The sequence below is a fragment of the Camelus bactrianus genome, chromosome 21, assembly GCF_048773025.1.
Source record: "Camelus bactrianus isolate YW-2024 breed Bactrian camel chromosome 21, ASM4877302v1, whole genome shotgun sequence".
In the NCBI taxonomy this organism is placed as follows: domain Eukaryota; kingdom Metazoa; phylum Chordata; class Mammalia; order Artiodactyla; family Camelidae; genus Camelus; species Camelus bactrianus.
Genome location: NC_133559.1, coordinates 25104517 through 25126036, shown reverse-complemented (window position 1 = coordinate 25126036; position 21520 = coordinate 25104517). Strand labels below are relative to the sequence as shown.

General features: G+C 42.5%; 1 protein-coding gene across 2 annotated transcripts in view; it reads right to left on the bottom strand.

Annotated features, from left to right (window-relative positions):
• Window positions 1–2909: 2909 nt before the first annotated feature.
• The window catches only part of FAM20B (FAM20B glycosaminoglycan xylosylkinase), a 42022-nt gene continuing 23411 nt past the window's right edge, over window positions 2910–21520 (bottom strand). For both annotated transcript variants that reach the window (XM_074349870.1, XM_074349871.1), the window contains exons 5-8: window positions 14685–14856; window positions 14282–14473; window positions 13159–13218; window positions 2910–6783 (exon numbers count right to left, since the gene is read on the bottom strand). In XM_074349870.1, coding sequence (XP_074205971.1) covers window positions 6552–6783; window positions 13159–13218; window positions 14282–14473; window positions 14685–14856 — 656 coding nt within the window. In that variant the 3' untranslated portion in view covers window positions 2910–6551. The remainder of the gene's footprint in view (window positions 6784–13158; window positions 13219–14281; window positions 14474–14684; window positions 14857–21520) is intronic.

The following is a 21520-nucleotide window of genomic DNA, read 5'->3' as shown; positions in this document are numbered from 1 at the left end:
GAGCATATGGCAAAGTTGCTAGATTTCTGAAGAACTTAATGCATTTTTCAAAATCACCTGAGTCACTGAAGCCATTGCCTAAGTGCCATCTTGTCTTAGGAAGAAATTGCTGCCTAGAAATCATGAGACTTGACTAATTTCGTAGGCTCAGTGGCTTTGAGGCCGGGCTCTCCATACAGCAAGGTGAATACTGGCGCCATCTCTCACAAACGTCACAGCCAAATTGGTTCATATGTCACTCCAGTCTCTTCGATAGCACTTGATGCCAGGTCTGCTCCTTCCTCAAGAGCTCACCACGTGTGCTTCTGCCTTTCATTCAAACAGCTACAGAAATCGGATAAGCAGCTGTGTAAGTGCTTTCCAGTGTGACAAGCAAGTCACACTGGAAAGTAACATTATGTATGTATATTGTATGTCTTAGCCATTCAGAGTGACATCAGAACTAAATCCAAACCTTCCACAGAGCAGTGGCCAGTACACCAGTGCTGTGTTATGTGCAATCAAGCTCAGGAAACCCTTCAAAGAACAGTTAACAAGGGACACACCATTATGCTTATTTGGAAATTGAAAACATTAACTCATTCAGTAAATGTTGTTTGTCCATGAATGGCCTCTACCATTTCTGATGTGTCAGCCTGGGTGTTAACTGTCCTATGCTTCAGTTTCCCCACCTATAAAATGGGGGGATTTAAAAGAGTCACTTCATAGTGATGCCGTGAGAGTTAATGAACTAATTCAGTTCCATGTTAACCTTTATTATTGTATATGCCTTGCCCTGGAGGAGACTCTGGATGGTCCACACAAATAAAAGTTTGGAAAACTTTTATTTATACTAGTGAAATTTACAGGTGAGTTTATGGTGATAAAATTACTAGTATTCACCCTGGTTTCTTTAAAGAAAATCCAAGTTTTAAGACTGTGGGAATGATTTTCTACTTGTAACTTTCACGTAGGGCTAACTGCTCATTTCTAAGATGTTTTGATTAGGATTTAACAGTTTCTGGTAAATAAAGTAGGTAGCTGGGAAGTACTTGGACAATTTGATTTCAAGAGCTCTTTTTCCTAAGAGAGATTAAAAATATATTCTTTTCACCAGAGTCAGTTTCATGTAGAAACAGTGAATCCAAACACCAGTTTTTAGATAAGCTTCTATTTTCAATAAATTGCCAATATTTCATACTCAGCCCTTGGAGACACTGTTCAGCTTCCAGGAGCAGGATCTCGTGGGTGATGGGGACACCTGGAGGCGCCTGTGGAAATTACAGGTGGGTGATTCCTTCGCAAGCAGTCTCAGTGCTGCTCCTGTAAGGTCCAAAGACCAGCTGCCTTGGCACTGCCCTGGAGCTTCTTAGACTTGCAGAAATCCAGGCGCCAAACCTACTCAGTCAAAATTATGCATTTTACCAAAGTATTTCAAAGAGAAAATGGGCACACGGTACCTTTACTGAGGTCATCTGAATGGGACCTTGCTGTGCAATAGACATCTTCCCCACCTTGCTGAAGGCTGTCAGAACACCGTTTGCCTTGAAAACAATCTTTGGGTAAAAGTCAAGCCATTCTCTCCACATAAGCCTGGCATGTAAAAAGCAAACTATGAAAACATAAAATGAATGTGTCACAGCTCACGTAAGTGGCTCCTTTAACATCTAAGACACAGAGCAACTGAGGCATCACACTGGACTGAAACTTCCTCTCAAGAGACAGGGCACACCTGGAAAACCACAGGAAACCCCTCAAGGGGTATTTCTGGTGACTCAGGTACTGAAAGCAGAGTACAGGCCCTGTTCTTCTAAACATATGACTGCATTTCCGGGGTCAGGGGTTTGACACACACCACGTGACAAGCTGATCAATCTCTCCTCCTTCAAGGAAGGCCCTGCCCACCTCTCACTCTGACTCCTGTGATTCTTTCCTGCTCCTTATTCTCACTCTAATTAATTTACATGGTTCCTGAGGCATTTGCTGTTTTACAAGCCATCTCTTCTGCTGGGACTACAGGCTCTTTGAGGGAGGAGACAGTCATTATCATCTTGATGGCATCCAGCACAATGCCCAAATGCCTACAGGAGAAAGACCAATACTTTACAAATTGTGACTTCATCATTCCCTGGGATTCAGCAACTTACCTGACAAGATCCATCAGTAAAAATCAGTAGTTATGACCATATGACCATTTTTGTCTTTATTTTACAAAATGAGGGCTGCTAAAAATCAGTTTTTATAGGCAAATACCCTCGGCAAAATGAGCCCATAATAGAATCACACCCACCCTACTACGAGCTTGCCTTTTCCAGCTTCAATACCATCTCTCTGTTATGCTTGAGAAGCAAATGAAGCATGAAATCTGGCCTGGAAAAGGACCATGTGAGGTGAGTCAGTGAGGACTCCCTTTGGTACTCAAGTACAAGTGACAAAACCTGGCACAAACAAAACCACCACAAATCAAGTAAAAATCTTCAGTCTGCTCATTTGTCTGGTTGAGGTTGAGGGTGCTTCATTTCCATTTCTAAAGATAAAAGTGTGGGTGCCTAAGAATTACAATAACCACCGGTCTCTCTCCCAGGCCTCTGTGGAGCTGTGCTGACAACAGGTTCTTTGAGATTCGTAATTCTTTATCTCTAAAGAAGCTGCAGGAATGGAATTCTACTAAATAAACAAAAAGCACCTAAGAATTACCCTCTTGAAAATCTCGGTCCAGTCACAAGCAGGCATGGCCTTCTGAAGACTAGTGAGGAAGTGGAAAGGTCTGATCCGCCAGTGCTGTGAAACAGCCCACGTGGAAGTTCACGTGGCTGCAGAGATGCGCTCTTCTTCTGTCCTCTAACAGGGAAACAGACATGTTGAAAACAACAGAAATGTCCTGAACCAGGGGGAGAAAAGACGAAGAGGAAAAGATGATGATACACCAATACTTATTAAAATCTTTATTTTCTTTTTTTTTTTTCAGAATTGAAACCCATAGAACACATTAGAAATTTAGGTGCATATCTGTCTTGTTTGATGTCTTACCAAGCACAACCTCTATTTGTGCAACAGCTCTGAGAGGAAATCCTTGGCAGATCAAAACAGAGGGTAGCAGTTCCCACACGTCCCTCTCAAGCAAATAAATTAACTTCCCAGTAAGTTATTCCCACTCCCCTGCAAACATTTTGTATTTGTGAGTAACATCTTACTTCCTTAAAAGCCTGTGGCAGTGTGGTACCCAGCCTCTCCCTTTTCTACCCAGACCTGAGCAGGCGAAGGGGAGGAAGACGGGCCTTCCCTGTCCAACAGTCTGTCTGTGCCCTGTGCCGCCCTGGCCAGCGGAGCAGGTGTCTGCGGAACGGATGGCCTGCATGTAACTGAGATCCACTCTCAGAGTCTGAGAAGAGCCCCTCCTACTAGCTTTAAGTTCTTCAGCAACATAAGTCAGGGTTTCCCTGTGTCAAAATAAATACACTTTTCCCTCTTAGAATACATATACGACTATATACATACGTACACCTTGACTCACGTTTCCTGAAGCCCAAGCTCACAAGACAGCTCGCTGACAGACGCTGTTTACCACCATCTGAGGTGTGCTCATGTACTGGTGAAACAAGAGTACGGACACTGTGCAGAAGGGAGGGTGAAAAAACATGGCAGGGGAGGGAAGGAAGGCCAAAAGCCTTTTTTTTTTTTTTTTTAAAGAAAAGATGGATTTCTTTGGAAGAAAATGTTGCCTTCAGGTGTCACTGAAATTTTGCCATGTTTAGGATTAATCTTTCCCCAAAAAATATGCAATGGATGTACCTGAATTCTTCCCTCTCCTTATTAAAATTTCATTTGACATATTAATTCTGAGTGCAAACAGGGAGAAACACCTTGTTAATATATTATTGAACAATGCTCTGAGTAAATCAGACCCTGTCTATTAATTTGTTTTTGCACAGAAAATTATTTACCCCCAAATCCATAATATAGCCACATATTAAAGGACAATTTTGGAGTGAAACCTCTAAACTCATATCCCCCAGACTCTGGAGTAAACATATTTAAGAAGTGGGAGAGGGAAGGCAGAGAATGGTGGTCAGTTCTGATTTTCCCAGCTTTATAATATTAAAATGTATCCATGTCTCCCTTCCGATGTTAGCCAGGCACACCCAGTTTAGGACTGACCAAAAAAAACCCTTCCAGTGACCTGTTTGATTATAATAATGCTCGATTCTAAAAGACAAACCATAAAGAGAACAGTGTTACAAAACTTAAAGAAAGATATCTACCTCCTTTTTGAAACAGAATTTAGTGTTTGTGAATTTTGGGGCTAGAAGTTTAAGGTTGGTTTTCTCTGATACTCGCTTAGATGTACTTTTCCAGCTTAATTCAATCTTGACTTAGAACGTACATTTATGTTCTAGGTGCCATGTCACACCACTCTGTTGGCATAATTCTCACTTTAACCGCTATAGGTCTGAACACCTTTTAAGATCATGAATTTTAAAACAGGGGAAGAGAATGAAATTGTACATTTTTTTTGCAATGTTTTGAAAAAAGGATGAGATGTTTTCAAAGCCGCTTTACCTCCTGCTCTTTTTCCTTAGCAGAATCGCCTCCCTTCAACGCTATGAATACAGTTCCCAGCTTGAGGGCAGCTCTCACTCATCACTGGGGCATACTGAAGGTACCATGTGTTCGGAAGAACTCAGTTCAACTAACATTTACCAAGGAGCGCAGCGCGGACTTCCTTCCCACTGTGTCCCGGAGCCGGCTCCCTGACGCTGGCAGGTGGGCACCACCCAAGGCATTCTCAAGTTCAGCTGTGAATTTTTCTGGATACACACAGCAAATGGCTTTAAAACTGGAACCAATGCCTCCTTTTGTTAACATTATTCCAGTGTTTTGTGCTAATATATCTTCTTAAATTCAATACCCTTTTTTTTTTTTTCAGAAATAGCCCATTCTGTGTACATCTCAAAATGTATATACAAAGTACAAAAGTATCCTAATTTCCTGCTATCTATAGTGGTAGTTACAGGGTGCTCGGTTATCTTTCAATTTGAGAGAATTGGGGCATAAATTCTAAAAAGTTTTTTAAAGGGTGGTTGCCTAAAGCTGGTCACCAATCACTGGCAATAAATGTATTCAATCACACTGTTTAAATATTAGTTTCTGCTTGACAGAAGTACAAAACCAGAACAGTCCCCAGACAAATGCAGGAGAGAAGCACTTGGCTCTGAGGACCTGGGTGCGCACACCAGGCCTGCTCCCTCTGGTCTCGCATTTTCATGCAGCTGCTTGCACGTCACAATGACTGTAGCAGAACCCAGAACCAAGCCTGGCTTAGCAACCTGAAACTTGAGAGTGCCAACAGGAGACAGAAACACAATACTCCATCAAGGGTTCAGAACTCCAAACAAGATTAAATGTTGAAACTAGGGTTTGACATAAATCAAACTCTTAAGGCTCTTCCTGGTAACCCCCTTAATTTTAAGGCTCAAAATTTTTGTTTCCAGTCTTCCACATGGCCCAAATCACAGGACAGGTCCAGCCACCAGCAGGAAGTGAACGACCATCTGTAGGAGTGAGCTGGCTTTTTCACAAGAAAGGCACAAATAGGATCGCCAATCTCTTGGGAACAGCAGCTTCAATGACCAGATGCCTTCAAGACAGAAGTAGAAATTCATTTTTGAAACTGGGACAGCAGAGATCACAGGTAACCTAACTCTTATTCAAGGTGTTCTTTCAGTTTGCTTTGATTATCTGGAAAGGATTTGCCTGCTTTGGGCAAAAGGAAAAAGCAAGCCTCCATACCAGAGCTGTGCTGGGGTTGTAGCGGCATGTTCTCGGGGGACGATTTTGGGGGGTCATCTGGACACAACTGTGTGAATGCAGCTCTTACTTAGGTACGAGTCACACTTGCATTTACACACCTGAAGAACTTGTTCAGTCACCTCCCTGATTCCTCTCCTTCCTCTGAAAATCATCAAAAGCACCACCACCTACTCACTTAAAAGCCCAAACATCTTTCCTGCTTTTGCCCTTCCCTCTAAAGTTCTATCTTAAAAAACACATTCCCTGCAGCAGAGCACACTGCTTTGGCTCAGCAGAAGGCCGGTCACTCACTTCCACTCCTCAGGAAGCAGCAACATTCCCGATTTGATCAGTCCCGGCAAAAAAGGACTCAAGGGACTGCAAAGTGTTCTCAGAAAATCCACAGGTGTGGAGAAAGGACCATAAGGATGAACTCAAAATACACACTCCAGAACCAACCCCAGCTTTAACCTCTTCAACGTCCCCCCTCTATTTGTCCTTTGGCATGAGAATGAAGACTGACCAACCACCGTGCCCACTGCCAGACGGGCAAGCGCTGGGCAAACCAGAAGGGGCTTCAGTAGGTGCAGTTCCGTGGGCTGAAACTTGTAGTCTTTGCTTTAGTTTCTACTACAGAAAACACCCAAGAAACCCAAGGCCACCCTGTCCCCTGTCACCAGAACGTGCTGCTGGCCATTTCCAATCCATCTCATGCCATTTGGAATTGATTGTGCTGTTTCTCTATCTTTGTAAAAAGAAGTTTCACTTATTTGTGTGGAGAATTACAAGTGGGAGAGAGGCATCCTGTCTTCCACCAGCACAGTGTCCATCCCAAACTGGTCCGTGCACTGCTTCACAGTGGCCAGGACGCTCTGGAGCCGCTGGTCCACAGCATCCAGGTGAGGCTCAGAGAGCACTGGGGAGATGGGGTCGTGGGCCAGGGCAGACTTTAAGGCAGACTTCAGCACCCCATTCTTCAGGTAGTTCAGTCTGTTCCAGGTGGAAACCCGGATGCTGGGAGAAGAAAGGTATAGGACAGGTTACACAAAACCTCTCACTATCAAATCCAATTTAAAGCCTGCTTGGCAGACAAAAGCAAAGAAATCGTTATGTAAAAATGTCTCAACTAGAAAAATCATTTCTGTTTTAGAAGTAATTCTACATTGTAAGTCAGTCACATCACCACATTTTGATATTTCTTTCTGGGTAATTGAGAGATATACATAAGATTTATACATGTTCACTGCAGTGCTATTTCTAACAGGAAAAATGTGAAACAATCTGAATGTCCAACAACTGAGAAATAGTTAAATAAGTTATGGCTCATCCATTCAAGGGAATACCATGCAGACATCAAGGAAAAGCAGTTATGAAAATTCAGTGGCATGGGAAGATGCCCATGTTACAACATTGGGTCGGGGGAAAAAACTGGAGGAAAAAAAAGGTTTTACTCTAGATCTGTGGGGAAAGAAAATGTGCGTATCTTCACACACACACACACACACACACACACACACACACACACACACACACACACACACGGGAATGAGGTCACGACAGTGTTAACAGGAGTTAACCTTACATCTTAATAAGTAATGTTAACTTCCTTCTTTTTGTGTTTCTGAGTAACAAAATTCTAGAATTAATATTATAAACAGAAAAAGCTTATTTTAAGGATACTTATTTTTCTCAATTATTTTACCAACTAAAGAGGATCTTTTGTGTATCTTAGAGTAAAAGACTTATCTCCCTGTGGGTAATGCAGGAATTACTAGGTATGCATTAAAGTCTGACTCTGCATGAGGCAGGCAGCCTGTTCTGCAACCATTTAAAAAGTTCAGGAGGATCGGTCTTTGGATTAAAGCATGGAGGGGATGGCCAAGCACAGATGCAGTGTGGTTTTACTGTCCTAAAAAATACAAGTGCCTAGAGCATCAATTTCCTCTGTGTGACCAAAGTATCACTTGACTGCCTCTCAGGTCCAAATTCACTCTTCATATATGCACCGCTCTACTGGAAAGAAGTCCTTCAAGCATCTCCCCTCTCAAGCTTTCTAGGTGGAGGGCGCTAGAGGAAGACCGCAGAAGGAAGGGGCTCTCCGGACACTTGAGACTGTCGCGTGGTGGGTCAGCAGTATGTGGGGGGAGGTCATCAAACGAAGCTCTGCCCTGGCCACATTCCCAGAACAGGCAGGCCCTCTGTGACCTTGCAGCCATGGCCTGGCCTGATAATAAGCTTCCTAAGGCCCTCCCAGCATGGACGGCAGAATCCCAAAGGCCACCCACCCCTGCTGGTGCCCTGACTCCTTCTGCAGACCCACAAACAAGCCTTGCCCCAGCCCAGAGGGTTTCTACTGAGCCATCCCTCCCTCTGTTTGCCAGGACATCAGCTGCAGACTGCCCGTACCCTGCCTGCACTCTGGAGGGCAGCTTCCTGCATGCCCCACGCCAGCAAGCTAGAGACTGTCTCTGCTATCCAGTGGGCTGAATCACACCTTCTCCACTGAGGTCCAAACCCCAGCCTTGGGGAGGACGGGCCCCTTCAAGTTCGGCCCTCCTGGGGTACTCTCTCCCAACCTTAGTTTTCTTCTAAAGTCACTCTTTTATCAAAGAATTTAGTAATTCTTTATACTAAACTTTCCTGTTTAACACCATGTCTTTTCTATCCATAACTGGACACTGATAGCAGTGACTATTAACACAAAAATATCTCCCTTCACAGATACAGTTTTTGACTGGATGTATCACTGCTTCCCAATATTAATGAAGATAATTAAAGCTTGCCTGGGTAAACACTTTCTGCAGAATACTGTTGTTATTAAAAAAAAAGAAAGAAAAACAATATAAGCAGCTCATACGACTCAATAAGAAAAAAATAAACAACCCAATCCAAAAATGGGCAGAAGACCTAAACAAGTAATTCTCCAAGGAAGACATACAAATGATCAAAAAGCACATGAAAAAATGCTCAATATCACTAATTATCAGAGAAATGCAAATCAAAACTACAATGAGGTATCACCTCACACCAGTCACAATGGCCGTCATTCAAAAACCCACAAATGACAAATGCTGGAGAGGCTGTGGAGAAAGGGGAACCCTCCTACACTGCTGGTGGGAATGCAGTTTGGTGCAGCCACTATGGAAAACAGTGTGGAGATTCCTCAAAAGACTAGGAATAGACTTACCATATGACCCAGGAATCCCACTCCTGGGCTTGTATCCAGAAGGAACCCTACTTCAGGATGACACCTGCACCCCAATGTTCATAGCAGCACTATTTACAATAGCCAAAACATGGAAACAGCCTAAATGTCCATCAACAGGTGACTGGATAAAGAAGGTGTGGTATATTTATACAATGGAATACTACTCAGCCATAAAAACCGACAACATAATGCCATTTGCAGCAACATGGATGCTCCTGGAGAATGTCATTCTAAGTGAAGTAAGCCAGAAAGAGAAAGAAAAATACCATATGAGATCGCTCATATGTGGAATCTAAAAAACAAAAACAAAAACAAACAAACAAAAACAAAGCGTAAATAAAGGACAGAAATAGACTCACAGACAGAGAATAAAGACTTGTGGTTACCAGGGGGGTGGAGGGTGGGAAGGGATAGACTGGGATTTCAAAATTGTAGAATAGACTACACTGTATAGCACAGGGAAATATACACAAAATGTTATGATAACTCACAGAGAAAAAAATGTGACAATGAGTGTGTATATGTCCATGAATAACTGAAAAATTGTGCTGAACACTGGAATTTGACACAACATTGTAAAATGATTATAAATCAATAAAAAATGTTTAAAAAAAAAAAAAAGAAAAGAAAAACAGCCCAGCTGCCTCTGGTTGCCAGAAGGGGCAGTCTTATGTGACCAGTGTGTCTCTGGGAGCTGACCATCAGGAGGTGGCACTCCTGGACTTGCATGTCTATGGAGCCAAGCAAGGTGAATCCCAGCTGATTATTCGTGCTCACGCTTTAAAATCATGCCAGCAATGATGATCTGAAAAGGAGCTCCTTACAGCCCAGGCCTTGTCTCATTTTCTTGATTTACTTTTTTTTTAAACATTTTTTAATTGAGTAGTAGTCATTTTACAATGTTGTGTCAAATTCTAGTGTAGAGGACAATTTTTCAGTTATACATGAACATACATACATTCATTGTCACGTTTTTTTTTTGCTATTAGCTACCACAAGATCTTGTATATTTCCCTGTGCTATACAGTATAATCTTGTTTTATCTATTCTACATTTTAAAATTCCAGTCTGTCCCTTCCCACCCACCGCCCCCTTGGCAACAAGTTTGTATTCTATGTCTATGAGTCTGTTTCTGTTTTGTATTTATTTATTTATTTATTTTTTAGGTTCCTCATATGAGCGACCTCATATGGTGTTTTTCTTTCTCTTTCTGGCTTACTTCACTTAGAATGGCATTCTTCAGAAACATCCATGTTGCTGCAAATGGCATTATGTTGTCAGTTTTTGTGGATGAATAGTATTCCACTGTACAAATACACCACATCTTCTTTACCAGTCATCTTTGATGGACATTTAGGCTGTTTCCATGTTTTGGCTATTGTAAATAGTGCTGCTATGAACATGGGGGTGCAGGTGTCATTTTGAAGTAGGGTTCCTTCTGGATATAAGCCCAGGAGTGGGATTCCTGGGTCCTATGGTAAGTCTATTCCCAGTCTTTTGAGGAATCTCCACACTGTTTTCCACAGTGGCTTTCCTTGCTTCCCTCTCCCACTCTTAATGATTTAGATGTCTTCTTTCACAATTTTGTGTTTATTCTTTTTGTAATTCATGGTATTTATCATCTTTCCAGTTATGAGTTTCCCATTTTTGTAGCATCTTGCTTCTTTTCTATTTAGAGTAGACCTGTCAATATTTCTTTTAGCATGGGTTTAGTGTTGCTAAACTCTTTTAGTTTTTGCTTGTCTGTGAATTTCTTTATCTCTCCTTCTATTCTAAAGGATAGCCTTGCTGGATAAAGTATCCTAGACTGCATCTTTTTTTCATGCAGGACTTTGAATATATCTTGCCATTCCCTTCTGGCCTGTAGTGTTTGCGTAGAGAAATCAGCTGAAAGCCTTGTGGGGGTTCCCTTGTAACTCACTCTTTATTTTTCTCTTGCTGCCTTTAGGATCATTTCTTTATCCTTGACTCTGGCCATCTTAATTATGATACGTCTTGGTGTGGGTCTGTTTGGGAACATCTGAGCCTCCTGTACTTGGATATCTGATTCCTTCTTTAGGGTTGGGAAGTTTTCAGTCATGATTTCTTCAAATACCTTTTCAATCCCCTTTGTTCTTTCTTCCCCTTCTGGAACCCCTATTATGCGTAGATTGGCAGCTTTATATTATCCCATAGGTCCCTTATATTGTTTTCATTATTTTTTATTTGTTTTTCTCTCAGCTGTTCTGATTGGGTGTTTTCTGTTGTCCTGTCTTCTAGGTCACTTATTCGTTCCTCTGCATTATCTAGCCTGCTTTGTACAGCCTTTATGTCAGCTCTCATCTCAGCAAATGAGTTTACTAAGTCTACTTGGTTCTTTATAGCTTCTATTTCATTTTTGACATATTTTATATCTCTAAACACTATTTCTTTTAGTTCCTTCAGTACTTTGATCACTCCTTTTTTGAAATCTTGATCTAGTAGGCCATCAATGTCTATTTCCTTGATCTTGCTTTCAGGGGATTTCTCTTGCTCTTTTAACTTGGAGTGGTTCCTCTGCTTCTTCATATTGCTCATACTCTCTGGCACTGTGGCCAGTGGGTGGGCAGGTCACCCCCCCTCCCGATGCCGCAGTCAGATGCTGTGCTTGGGTGACGCAGGTGGGCGGATCATGCCCCCTCCAAGCACTGTGGTCAGGTGCCGCATTACTGCTAGGAAGGCTGATGGCCACCTGCCCTCTCCCGGCTCTGGTCGCTCTGCTGCTCTGTGCAGCTGCCCACTCTGTCTTGGGTCGGGTCGGCGCTCTGTAGGAGGGCTCGGGGAAGACCACGGGAACAGCCCCGCCCCTGCTCTGTGCCAAATCTCATTTCCTTGTTTGTCTTGGCAGCGTGAGTTCTCTGAGGGACCAGGGCAGAAAGATCCTATCTGCCTCGGGCTGTAAACAAGTCTCAGTCCTGCCCAGGAGGTTGCGGAGCCCCTGGGAGTGGATTCAGGTCTCAGTCCCACCCCCGCCCAGACACTGCACACAGCTGTGGCTGCACCCCGCCTCTCTTCTCGTAGAAGTTCCAGTAATGGCACCACAGGTCTCAGGACACAAAGGCTACTGCGCCCCTCCCCCCAGGGCACGCCAGCCATGTTGCTTTGCTTTTTTTGCAATTTATGGGGGACCGTGGTTGTTCTGCTCTGTATCCCCTCCCAGCCTCGGCGCGCAGCCCCCTGCAGTCCCCTGGGGCTGCCTCAGCGCAGCCGTCCCTGTCCTCCGCCTGGCTCAGGCGGCCTGTCCCGGCCCCAGCTACCAGCTCACATCTCAGGCTGGGTGTCGCGGGGACCCTTTGTGCCCGTTTAACTTAGTTCTGTTAGTCAAGGGGTGCTCGGGGCAGATCTGAGCTTTGGAGGCTCCCCCTCCGTCCCGTTGGCCTCTCCGTTGGAGGGGGGAGACCCAGCGAATGAGTGCTATTCCTCCTTTGCCGCTCCCTCCCCGCGGGACCGGTCCCACACTGTTTGGTTTTTTTCTTCTTTCTTTTTTCCTTTTCTCCTACCAGATTTTTGGCGTCTTTGTCTTTTGAAGAGGGCGATGTTCTGTTGGAGTTCGGCAGCTGCTCTGGTTGGCTGAGTGGGTCCGTAGATGTGAGTTTTGGTGTATTTGTGGGAGAGGGTGAGCTATGAGCATCCTTCTACTCCGCCATCTTGCTTCTCTCTCTTGATTTACTTTTTAAGTTCTTTGTTCTCTAATACAGACTTTCAAAAATCAATTACTAAATACCTATGGAGAAATTTACTTTTGGTTTACACACTTTCATACTGAGATAAGCAAACCACAGGCGGGCTGTGGTGGTGAGAGGACTTGAACCCACAAGGTGAACATGTACAGCAACCAGGGGCACAGACCGTACTAGATTTTTTTTGGAGAGGGAGAGGATTATATTCTGATACTAAAACAAACATGGATACACACTGCTGAATAAACTGAAAATTTCTATTCATACAAAACTCAAAATGCATTCTGAGCTCTGGGCCAACTATTGTGGAGAACCTTCCCTGATCCCCTACATCTCAGGATCCCCAAGGGGTCCAGGGTAGAGAAACATCAACAGCACCGCTCAGGTACTAGGAAGCTTTAAGGCCAAGAAAGCTGATGCACTGTTACCTGAGCCTGGAAAGGAAGGCAGTGCAGGCAAACGTATTTGACGTGTGTAACTTACATGCAACACTGATAGAGCGGGGCCAGGATGCTTCTCTCATCCAGCGAGGGGTTCCCAAAGCTGAAAATTAAATCAGAACTCAGTGAATTAGGTAGAAGCCCCAGCTCCCTTCTTAGCATCAAAGCAGGAACAAATTCTATAAGAAACCCAAATATGATCTGAGATAATTTCATGCTCCCACAGCTCAAATCACCTAAATTAAAAATAAACAGGGCATGATCAATTAGACCCAGGGCTCCTAACAGCCTGCACTGCAGCATCGAACAACAAACACACTGCTTCACGAGGATCCTTTCTCCCGCCAGGATACTGTCAGGTGCTGACGCATGACCTGGTGATGTGTGAAGCCCACAGACCAAGGGAGAATCTGAGGACCCCCAAAGCTGAGAAAGTTTTAAGGGTGAATAGAGAACTAGGTTCCTGCAAACTAGCAGATGGTCACCATCTATAAAAAGAAGTTTCACTCCTAAATTATGAATCAGAAAACATTTAGATTGTCCTGTTCTCTATAAGAAAGTATATGGTCAGATCTGAACTGGAAAAACTGCTTACGGAGGCTGACAAAACATTCACTCAAAATTAATAAAATGCTCTTATTCAAGATAAAAGGAACTTGTCTTTACAGATATTCACTAAACAGCTGCTCTCCTTCTCATGAGAGCAAAAGTCTGGGCCTGGACTGCTGTAAAAGTAGCAAAAACATCCTATGAAATACATTAATTTTTCAAATTGCATGAACCTCTGGATAGAATAAATGGAATAGTAACTAAATTTCATGTTCTGTTAAATATGTATTTCTCAAGATTTTAAGCATACTAGTCAAGAATGATGTAAGTAGTGATAAATATAAGACCTTGGTTTCCAATTGTCTGTGAAAAGAACCACAGTCTTTGACTCGTTCGGAAAAAAAACCTCTTTTCCATTTTTTGAAGCCCTCAGATCCCTGAAGGTGAAAGGAGTACAAACTGAACAGGTTGGGAGGATGGGTGTCACCGTCAGAGACCTGAGCGGAACGAGGAAGGGCGCCTTGGGCCGCGTCTGTTCCGGAGGTTTTCCGGGATGCCCCACCCTCCCGGCACACTCAGGGTCCCCAACCTGGCCGGGAGGGCCCAGCTGCTCCTACCTTTTGGCATTATCGAGAAGGATGAGCATACTGGCGCCTTCATCGTCCTGAAAACTCTCATAGTGATGGCGGTCGGCGTTGCCAATCAGGTAATCAAAGACAGCCGTGTCGATGATATCCAGGAGGCGCGGGCCGGAGTCGTAAGGGGATGTTTTCTTCACGGCATCGCAGTAGCTCTCATCGTACTCCCACCTGGAGGCAAGCAGCATCACCAGGGCTGTCTACTGAGGGCCAGTGCTGCCCGTGGCGATGTTTAAAACAGGAAGACAGAGCCCCTGACTAGTAGGCTTCCCCCTGACCCTGTGGCCCTTCTTAGTGTTGGACAGAAGCCCTGGCTCCTGCACAGGGTTGGCACCTGATCAGGCACAGGAGCAGATGAAGAGGGGCTCCCAGGAGCACTTACCGGGCCAGCTTGCCCTCTCGGTAAGTCCTGCCCCACGGGTGTCGGTGCTTCTGTAGCGGCCACACGTCTGGAAGCCAAAGCGTGACGGACCCCTCCATCGTGTCTCCATCAGCACAGGCTGGCTCTGTTTCTCGGCAGTAATAACACTTCCCATAGAAACAAGTATTATTTCCTAAAGGAGAGAATGGAACCAGATACACTTAGGGGAAAAGGATGACTCCAAATTCTTCTACGTGGAAAAAGGCAGCTCAGTGTGAAAACAGATCCTGAACTTACATTTAGACATTTTCTATATAGGTGATAAAAGCACGCAGCGCAAAAAAATTCAAAAGGTACAAAAGGGTAAGGACAAAAAAGTCAGTCTCCCTTCCCCTCTGTGGCCCTTCTACCCAACCTCTCTCCCAGAAGTCAACTACTGTCATCAGTATCTTTCTGAACTCACTGTAAGTGAAGGAAGGCCCTCTTCTCCTTCCATAGGGCTGAGATTTTGGCCAGAGAACCCAGGGGAGGGAGGGAGGGTGCATACAGGGCCAGGCCGTGGGCCAGGACTTTAGTTACATACGGGGTGGGAAGTGGGGTCCTGAGCAAATGAATAGAGCGAGGTTAATGGGAACTAGGTTTCTCATAGATGGAGAAAGGAGTTTAACATATAAAAAGGGAGAAAGCCAGAGTACATCTTGTTTTGGTGTTGAACTGGAATTGGAGATACTGGTTTGAATTGACGGTTTTAACACATAGAGATGTGAAAAAAAAAAGTACAGATGTTTGTGTGTGTATATGTCTGCATACATACGTGTGTGTGTGTGTGTGTGTGTGTACATCCCCTACCTCTGCCCCTCCAGAAAACCTGGAAACAATGAGACTCAGGCAGGAATGAGCACACTAAGCACTCACATATTAGTTTCTAAATATCATACTACTACATGCAAAATAGACAAACAACAAGTTTCTACTGCATAGCACAGGGAACTATATTCAACATACCCTGTAGTAACCTATAATGAAAAAGAATATGAAAACAAAACAAAACAAAACAAGGAACCAGGGCTCCTTGGAGAGAGAGATGACCCTAGGGCAGGGGCAGAGAAAGTACAAGATGTGCACGGGTCGCAATGCTATGTCAGCTGCAAGGAGCACTCAGAGAACGGGGACGTTCCAAATGACCCAGGAGACAGTTTGCAGGGGTTTCACTGACCAAATATGGGACAGTTTAAAATAAATAATAATAGTAACAAGTTGTAACTCTGAGTAAATTAAGAGTCAGAGCGTTCACAGTGATACAGATAAAGAAGTAAGTAAATAAAACACAAGTGGTGTGGGGGGAGACTTTTACTCTTCAACAGAATGGCAACTAGTAAATCTAGAAGGAACGACAGAATTACAAATCGTCATCTGTCAACTACCACAGTAGTAACTGATTCAGACAAGAGTTATCAATGAATGCTAAAACTGGTGAGCAAAAGTTTGATGGGGATACAATATTTACATTGCTCTGAGTATCTCCCTACAAAATACTCAGTAATTATTACTAAGTATAAAATACTGGAGAAACCTTGCAGATACCCACCATCTTAATCAAGTGATGAGGTAACACCATCAGTCATGGGGCCCACATCATGTAACTCTTAACACGATACACTGAGAAGTGCATGATAGCACTCTGCTGGCATTCCCACTAACATTTTAAAATCATGACGAAACATCAGACAAACTTAAATTAAGAGACACTTGGAAAAAAAAAAGACTTGAAGCGGGATGGGTACAGCTCAGAGGTAGAGTACATACTTAGCATGCACAAGGTCCTGGGTTCAACCCCCAGTACCTCCATTAAAAAATAAATAACAACAACAACAAAAACCACATTTAAATTTAAAAAAGAGAGAGAGATATGAGAAAGTAACTGGGCTGCACTCTTCAAAAATGTAAAGGTCTTGAAGAACAAGAAAGACATGACAAGTGAATACAATATTGCAGACAGAATCTGGAATGTACACAGGGTCTATGGCTTAGATGATGATACTGGATCAGTGTTAATCCCTTGATCCTGATGGCCAAATGCTGTTGTGTAGGAGAGCATCCTGGTAGCTGGGACACACTCACGGAAGTCTTAAGGGAGCATATAATGCTGTAGTGGGTATTCATGTCTGCAACCTGTTCTCAAATGATTCAGAAATATTAACAACTGAGGAACCTGGGGGATTCTGTGGATCATTTCTGCAACTTTTACATAAATCCAAAATTGTTTCAAAATTAAAAGTTGAGGTAAGTAATGTTTTCTTTGCCCCCCCACTTCTATACAATATAGCCATGGAATATAGCTAATTTCCTACACCTAGAAACCCTCACATATTCCATTAATGACTGTTTATGTCCTTATGTATGTGTCCTTGAAGAGACAAACAGCACTCAAACTTTAGTATTTCCAACCCCTGGCACAGTACACACTAAACAGAAACAAATCCACCACATGCCCACCCACAAAGCTGATCCTGTCAGTCTCCTTTAACCTTAAAACTTTTCTAGGTAAAGAAGGTTTGAACACTAATTGAAAGATATAACACGTTTTTAATGTTTATAATTATAAAAATATAAATTTATAAGTTTAACTTGATCCATCAGAAATACCAACAGATCTTTTGGAGGGTAACTAGGCAAGACTATTTGAAAGGTCAAAAGAAAAAATAAATAAGAACTGCAAGAAAACTCTTAAAATTGCAAAGAGAGGAGAATAGACTTACCAGATATCAAAACATATTACAATGCCTCAATAATTAAAACAGATATAATGTCCAATGGATCAGAATAGAAAGTCCAGAAACTAAAGCTAAATAAAGAAACTAAATAAAGAAAATTTATTACAGGGGAAGAACAGACTTTATTTTTGGGGGGAGGGGAGGAGGTAATTAGGTTTATTTCTTTATTTTTAGAGGAGTACTGGGGATTGAACCCAGGACCTTGTCATGCTAAGCATGCACCCCTACCACTTGAGCTATACCCTCCCCTCCCACCCCCAGAACAGACTCTTTAATAAATGCTACAGGAACAACTGATAGCCATCTGGGGGGAAAAAAACCCAAACCAATGGAGCCATACTTCATTCCACATACTAGAATAAATTCCAACTACATCAAAAACTAAAATGTGAAAAGTAAACTACAAAAGTACTTAAAAAAAAAAAAGGCAGAATTCTTCCATAATGTTGGAGTGAACAAGGCTAACTGATTCAAAATCAGAAAATCTATCATGAAAGATAGATTGATTACGTTAAAACAAAATTTCTGTAAGGCAAAATAAAACAAAACAAAACCCCCAAAATACTATAAGCAAAGTCAAAAGAAATTAAAGAATTGGGAAAAACATTTACATCTCATATTACAAAGGGCTGTCTTTCCTATGTATGAGCTCCTGTAAGTCAATGGGCCCAATGACAGAGCTGAAAGTGAGCAAAGGATATGCAAACACAAAGAAAAGAAAACACAAATGGCCCTCAAATAAAAAAGGATGCTACATGTGAAACAGACAAAAACCTTCTGAACACGGTCTACCCGGAGATGGCATCAGACTCCACGGTTAAGGGCCCAGTCCCATTAGACTGCCTCACTTTACATGCCAGTTATAAGTCCAGATTGTTTCCCATGCTTCTGATTACCTGGCTGTAAATCAGAGGTTCCTACAAGCCCTTGCTTGGGTTTGATTAATTTGCTAGTGCAAAGAATATACAATGGGGAGAGGACAGTCTCTTCAATAAATGGTGTTGGGAAAACTGAACAGTCACATGCAAAAGAATGAAAGCAGACATCTACTTCATACCATACACAAAAATTAACTCAAAATGGATCAAAGGCTTAAACTTAAGATCTAAAACCATAAAACTCCTAGAAGAAAACATAGGCAGTTTGACATTGGTTTTGGCAGTGATTTTTTTGGATTTGACACCAAAAGCAAAGGCGAAAAAGCAAAAATAAACAAGTGGGACTACATCAAACCAAAAAGCTTCTACACAGCAAGGGAACCCTCAACAAAATGAAAAGGCAACCTACTGAATGGGAGAAAATATTTGCAAAGCAGATATCTGATAAGGGGTTAGTATCCAAAATATATGAAGAACTCATACAACTCAAAAACAAATTGAAAAAATCAGATTAAAAAATGGGCAGAAGATCTGAATAGACATTTTTCCAAAGAAGACATATCAGTGGCCAACAGATACATGAAAATGAGCTCAACATGACTAATCATCAGGGAAATGCAAATCAAAACCACAATGAGATATCATCCCACACTGTTAGAATGGCTATCATCAAAGAGACAAGAAATAACTAGTGTTGGTGAGGATGTAGAGAAAAAGGGAACCCTTGTGCACTGTTGGTGGGAATGTAAATTGGTGCAACCACTATGGAAAACAGTGTGGAGGTTCCTCAAAAAATTAAAAATAGAACTACCATATGATCCAGCAATTCTACTTCTGAGTATTTATCTAAAGAAAATGAAAACACTAATCCAAAAAGATACCTGCACCCCCTTATTCACTGCAGCATTATTTACAACATCCAAGATATGGAAACAACCTATTTACTGATTGATGAATGGATAAAGAAAAAAATTTCTCTGTGTGTGTGTGTATAAAATATATATAATGGAATATTATTCAAACATAAAAAAGAAGGAAATCTTGCCGTTTGTTAACAACATGGATGGCCCTTGAGAGCACTATGCTAAATGAAATAAGTCAGAGAAAGATAAATACTGTATGATCTCACTTATATGTGGAATCTAAAACAAAACCAAACAGACCAAGCTCATAGATACTGAGAAAAGATGGGTGGTTGCCAGAGGCAGGTGCTGGGAGAAATGGGTGAAGGGAGTCAAAAGGTACAGACTTCCAGTTACAAAATAAATAAGTCATTGGGATGTAAAGTACAGCATGGTGAGTAGAGTACATAATACTGTACTGCATATTTGAAAGTTGCTAAGTCCAAGAGATCTCAAAAGTTCTCCTCACAAGAAAAAAAAGTCTGTACCTATGTACGGTCATGTTTGTTAACTAGACTTACTATGATTATTATTTCACAATATATACAAATATTATACCATATGAAACCAACAATGCTGTGTGTCAATTATACTGCAAAAAAAAAAAAAAAAAACTGCTAGAGCAGCTCACAGGTCTCAGGAAACCAGTTTACTCACGAGATGACTGGTTTATTACAAAGGATACCAATCGACACATGAAGAGATACACAGGATGAGGTCCTGAACAGGAGCCTCTGTCCTTGTGGACTGTGGGGCCTGGCACAAGGGCACATGGAAACTACTGGTTCACCAACCTGGAAGCTTCCTGAACCCCATACTATTGGGATTTGTATAGCAGCTTCCTCCCGTAGGCACGATCAATTATTAACTCTTTTCGAGTGTCTCTCCCCTCTCTGGGGACAGGGCAAGGGCGCCGGGCTGAAAACTCCAAGCTCCTAACTACAGCTTGGTCTTTCTGGTGACTGGCTACCGTCCAGAAGGCCTCCAGGAGCCCATGCGGAGCCACCTCGGTGGAATAAGATTTGCTCCTAGTGTTCTTATCACTGAGGAACTTACAAGGGTTTTAGGAGCTGTGAGTCAGGAACCGGGGGCAGAAACCAATATATCTACTTATAATTTCACACAAGGAAACAAAATATGCAAAATTAAATTCACTATCTTCCCCTGCTCCATCTCAAGTCTGCTCCTCTCCATACATTCCTAAAGTAGCTAACGGCTTCACCATCTACTTAGTCATCCGCTCCAGAAACTGGAGAGTCATTCTTAATTTTTCCCTCTCTCTCAATTGTCTCACTCAGCCCAAATGGTCGTCAAATCCTTTCCAGTTTAATTCCTGAATATCTCTTCAGTCTTTTTATACCCAGTCCTTGTTCTAGTGCTGACTCACTACATGTGAATTTCCTACAACAGCCCCCAAAGGCTCTCCTCTCCTCCCACCCTTTCCCAGTCCACCCTCCACAATGCTGCTACCATTAGTTTTCTAAGATTCAAGTCTGATCCTTCTATGTTCAAATTCTTTCCATGGCCTCCCGGTGCCTAAGGAGACAGTCTTTCCTTCAGCTAAACTACCCAGTCCCTTGAGCCTGCCACGCCCTCCTCTCCTTTCCTGTCACTGTTGTCATGCTCTGTCCTCCACCTGGAACAGGGTTAACTTTGGGAGCCTGTGAACTGGATGGAAACCAAATTACATTTTTATTTTTACTAACTTCTATCTGCAACTTAGCATTTCCATCAATTATGATGGTAGAGTGCAAACCATGGTAGCAGTAGCAGCATTCCCTGTGACTTTTTCAGCAGAAGAAATCGACAGATTTTTCACATCATATTAGCACTGTTGCAGACATTGCAAAGTATCATTTATATTCATGGTCCGAAATTACAGTAGTCACTAGATCACTCAGATCTTGTTATTTAATGTGTTAAATAATAAAGCACATGTTATTCTATCACAAATTTGCTTTTTGTAATATTTGGTAAAAAATATACTTCATTATTATTGGTTTTATTTACAAGTCTATGTATTTTAATTTATGTATTTAAAAACATTATTTTGAGAAAGGATCCAGAAGTTTTTCTAGATTGCCAAAGGAGGTTTTTGCACAAAAAAAGGCTGAATCCTTCTCCAAACCTAGGGTGTTCTTTCCCACTGTATCTTCCTATAGGATTGCTATTCTCCCTTTGAGACTTGGTTGAATCCACCACCCTGGCCCTAACTTGTAGGCCCCCTGGGGTTCTCCTCCACATTCCCACAGGCCCTCTGTACACATCTGGCTCCCCCATTAGACAAAGCTCTCTGAAGACAA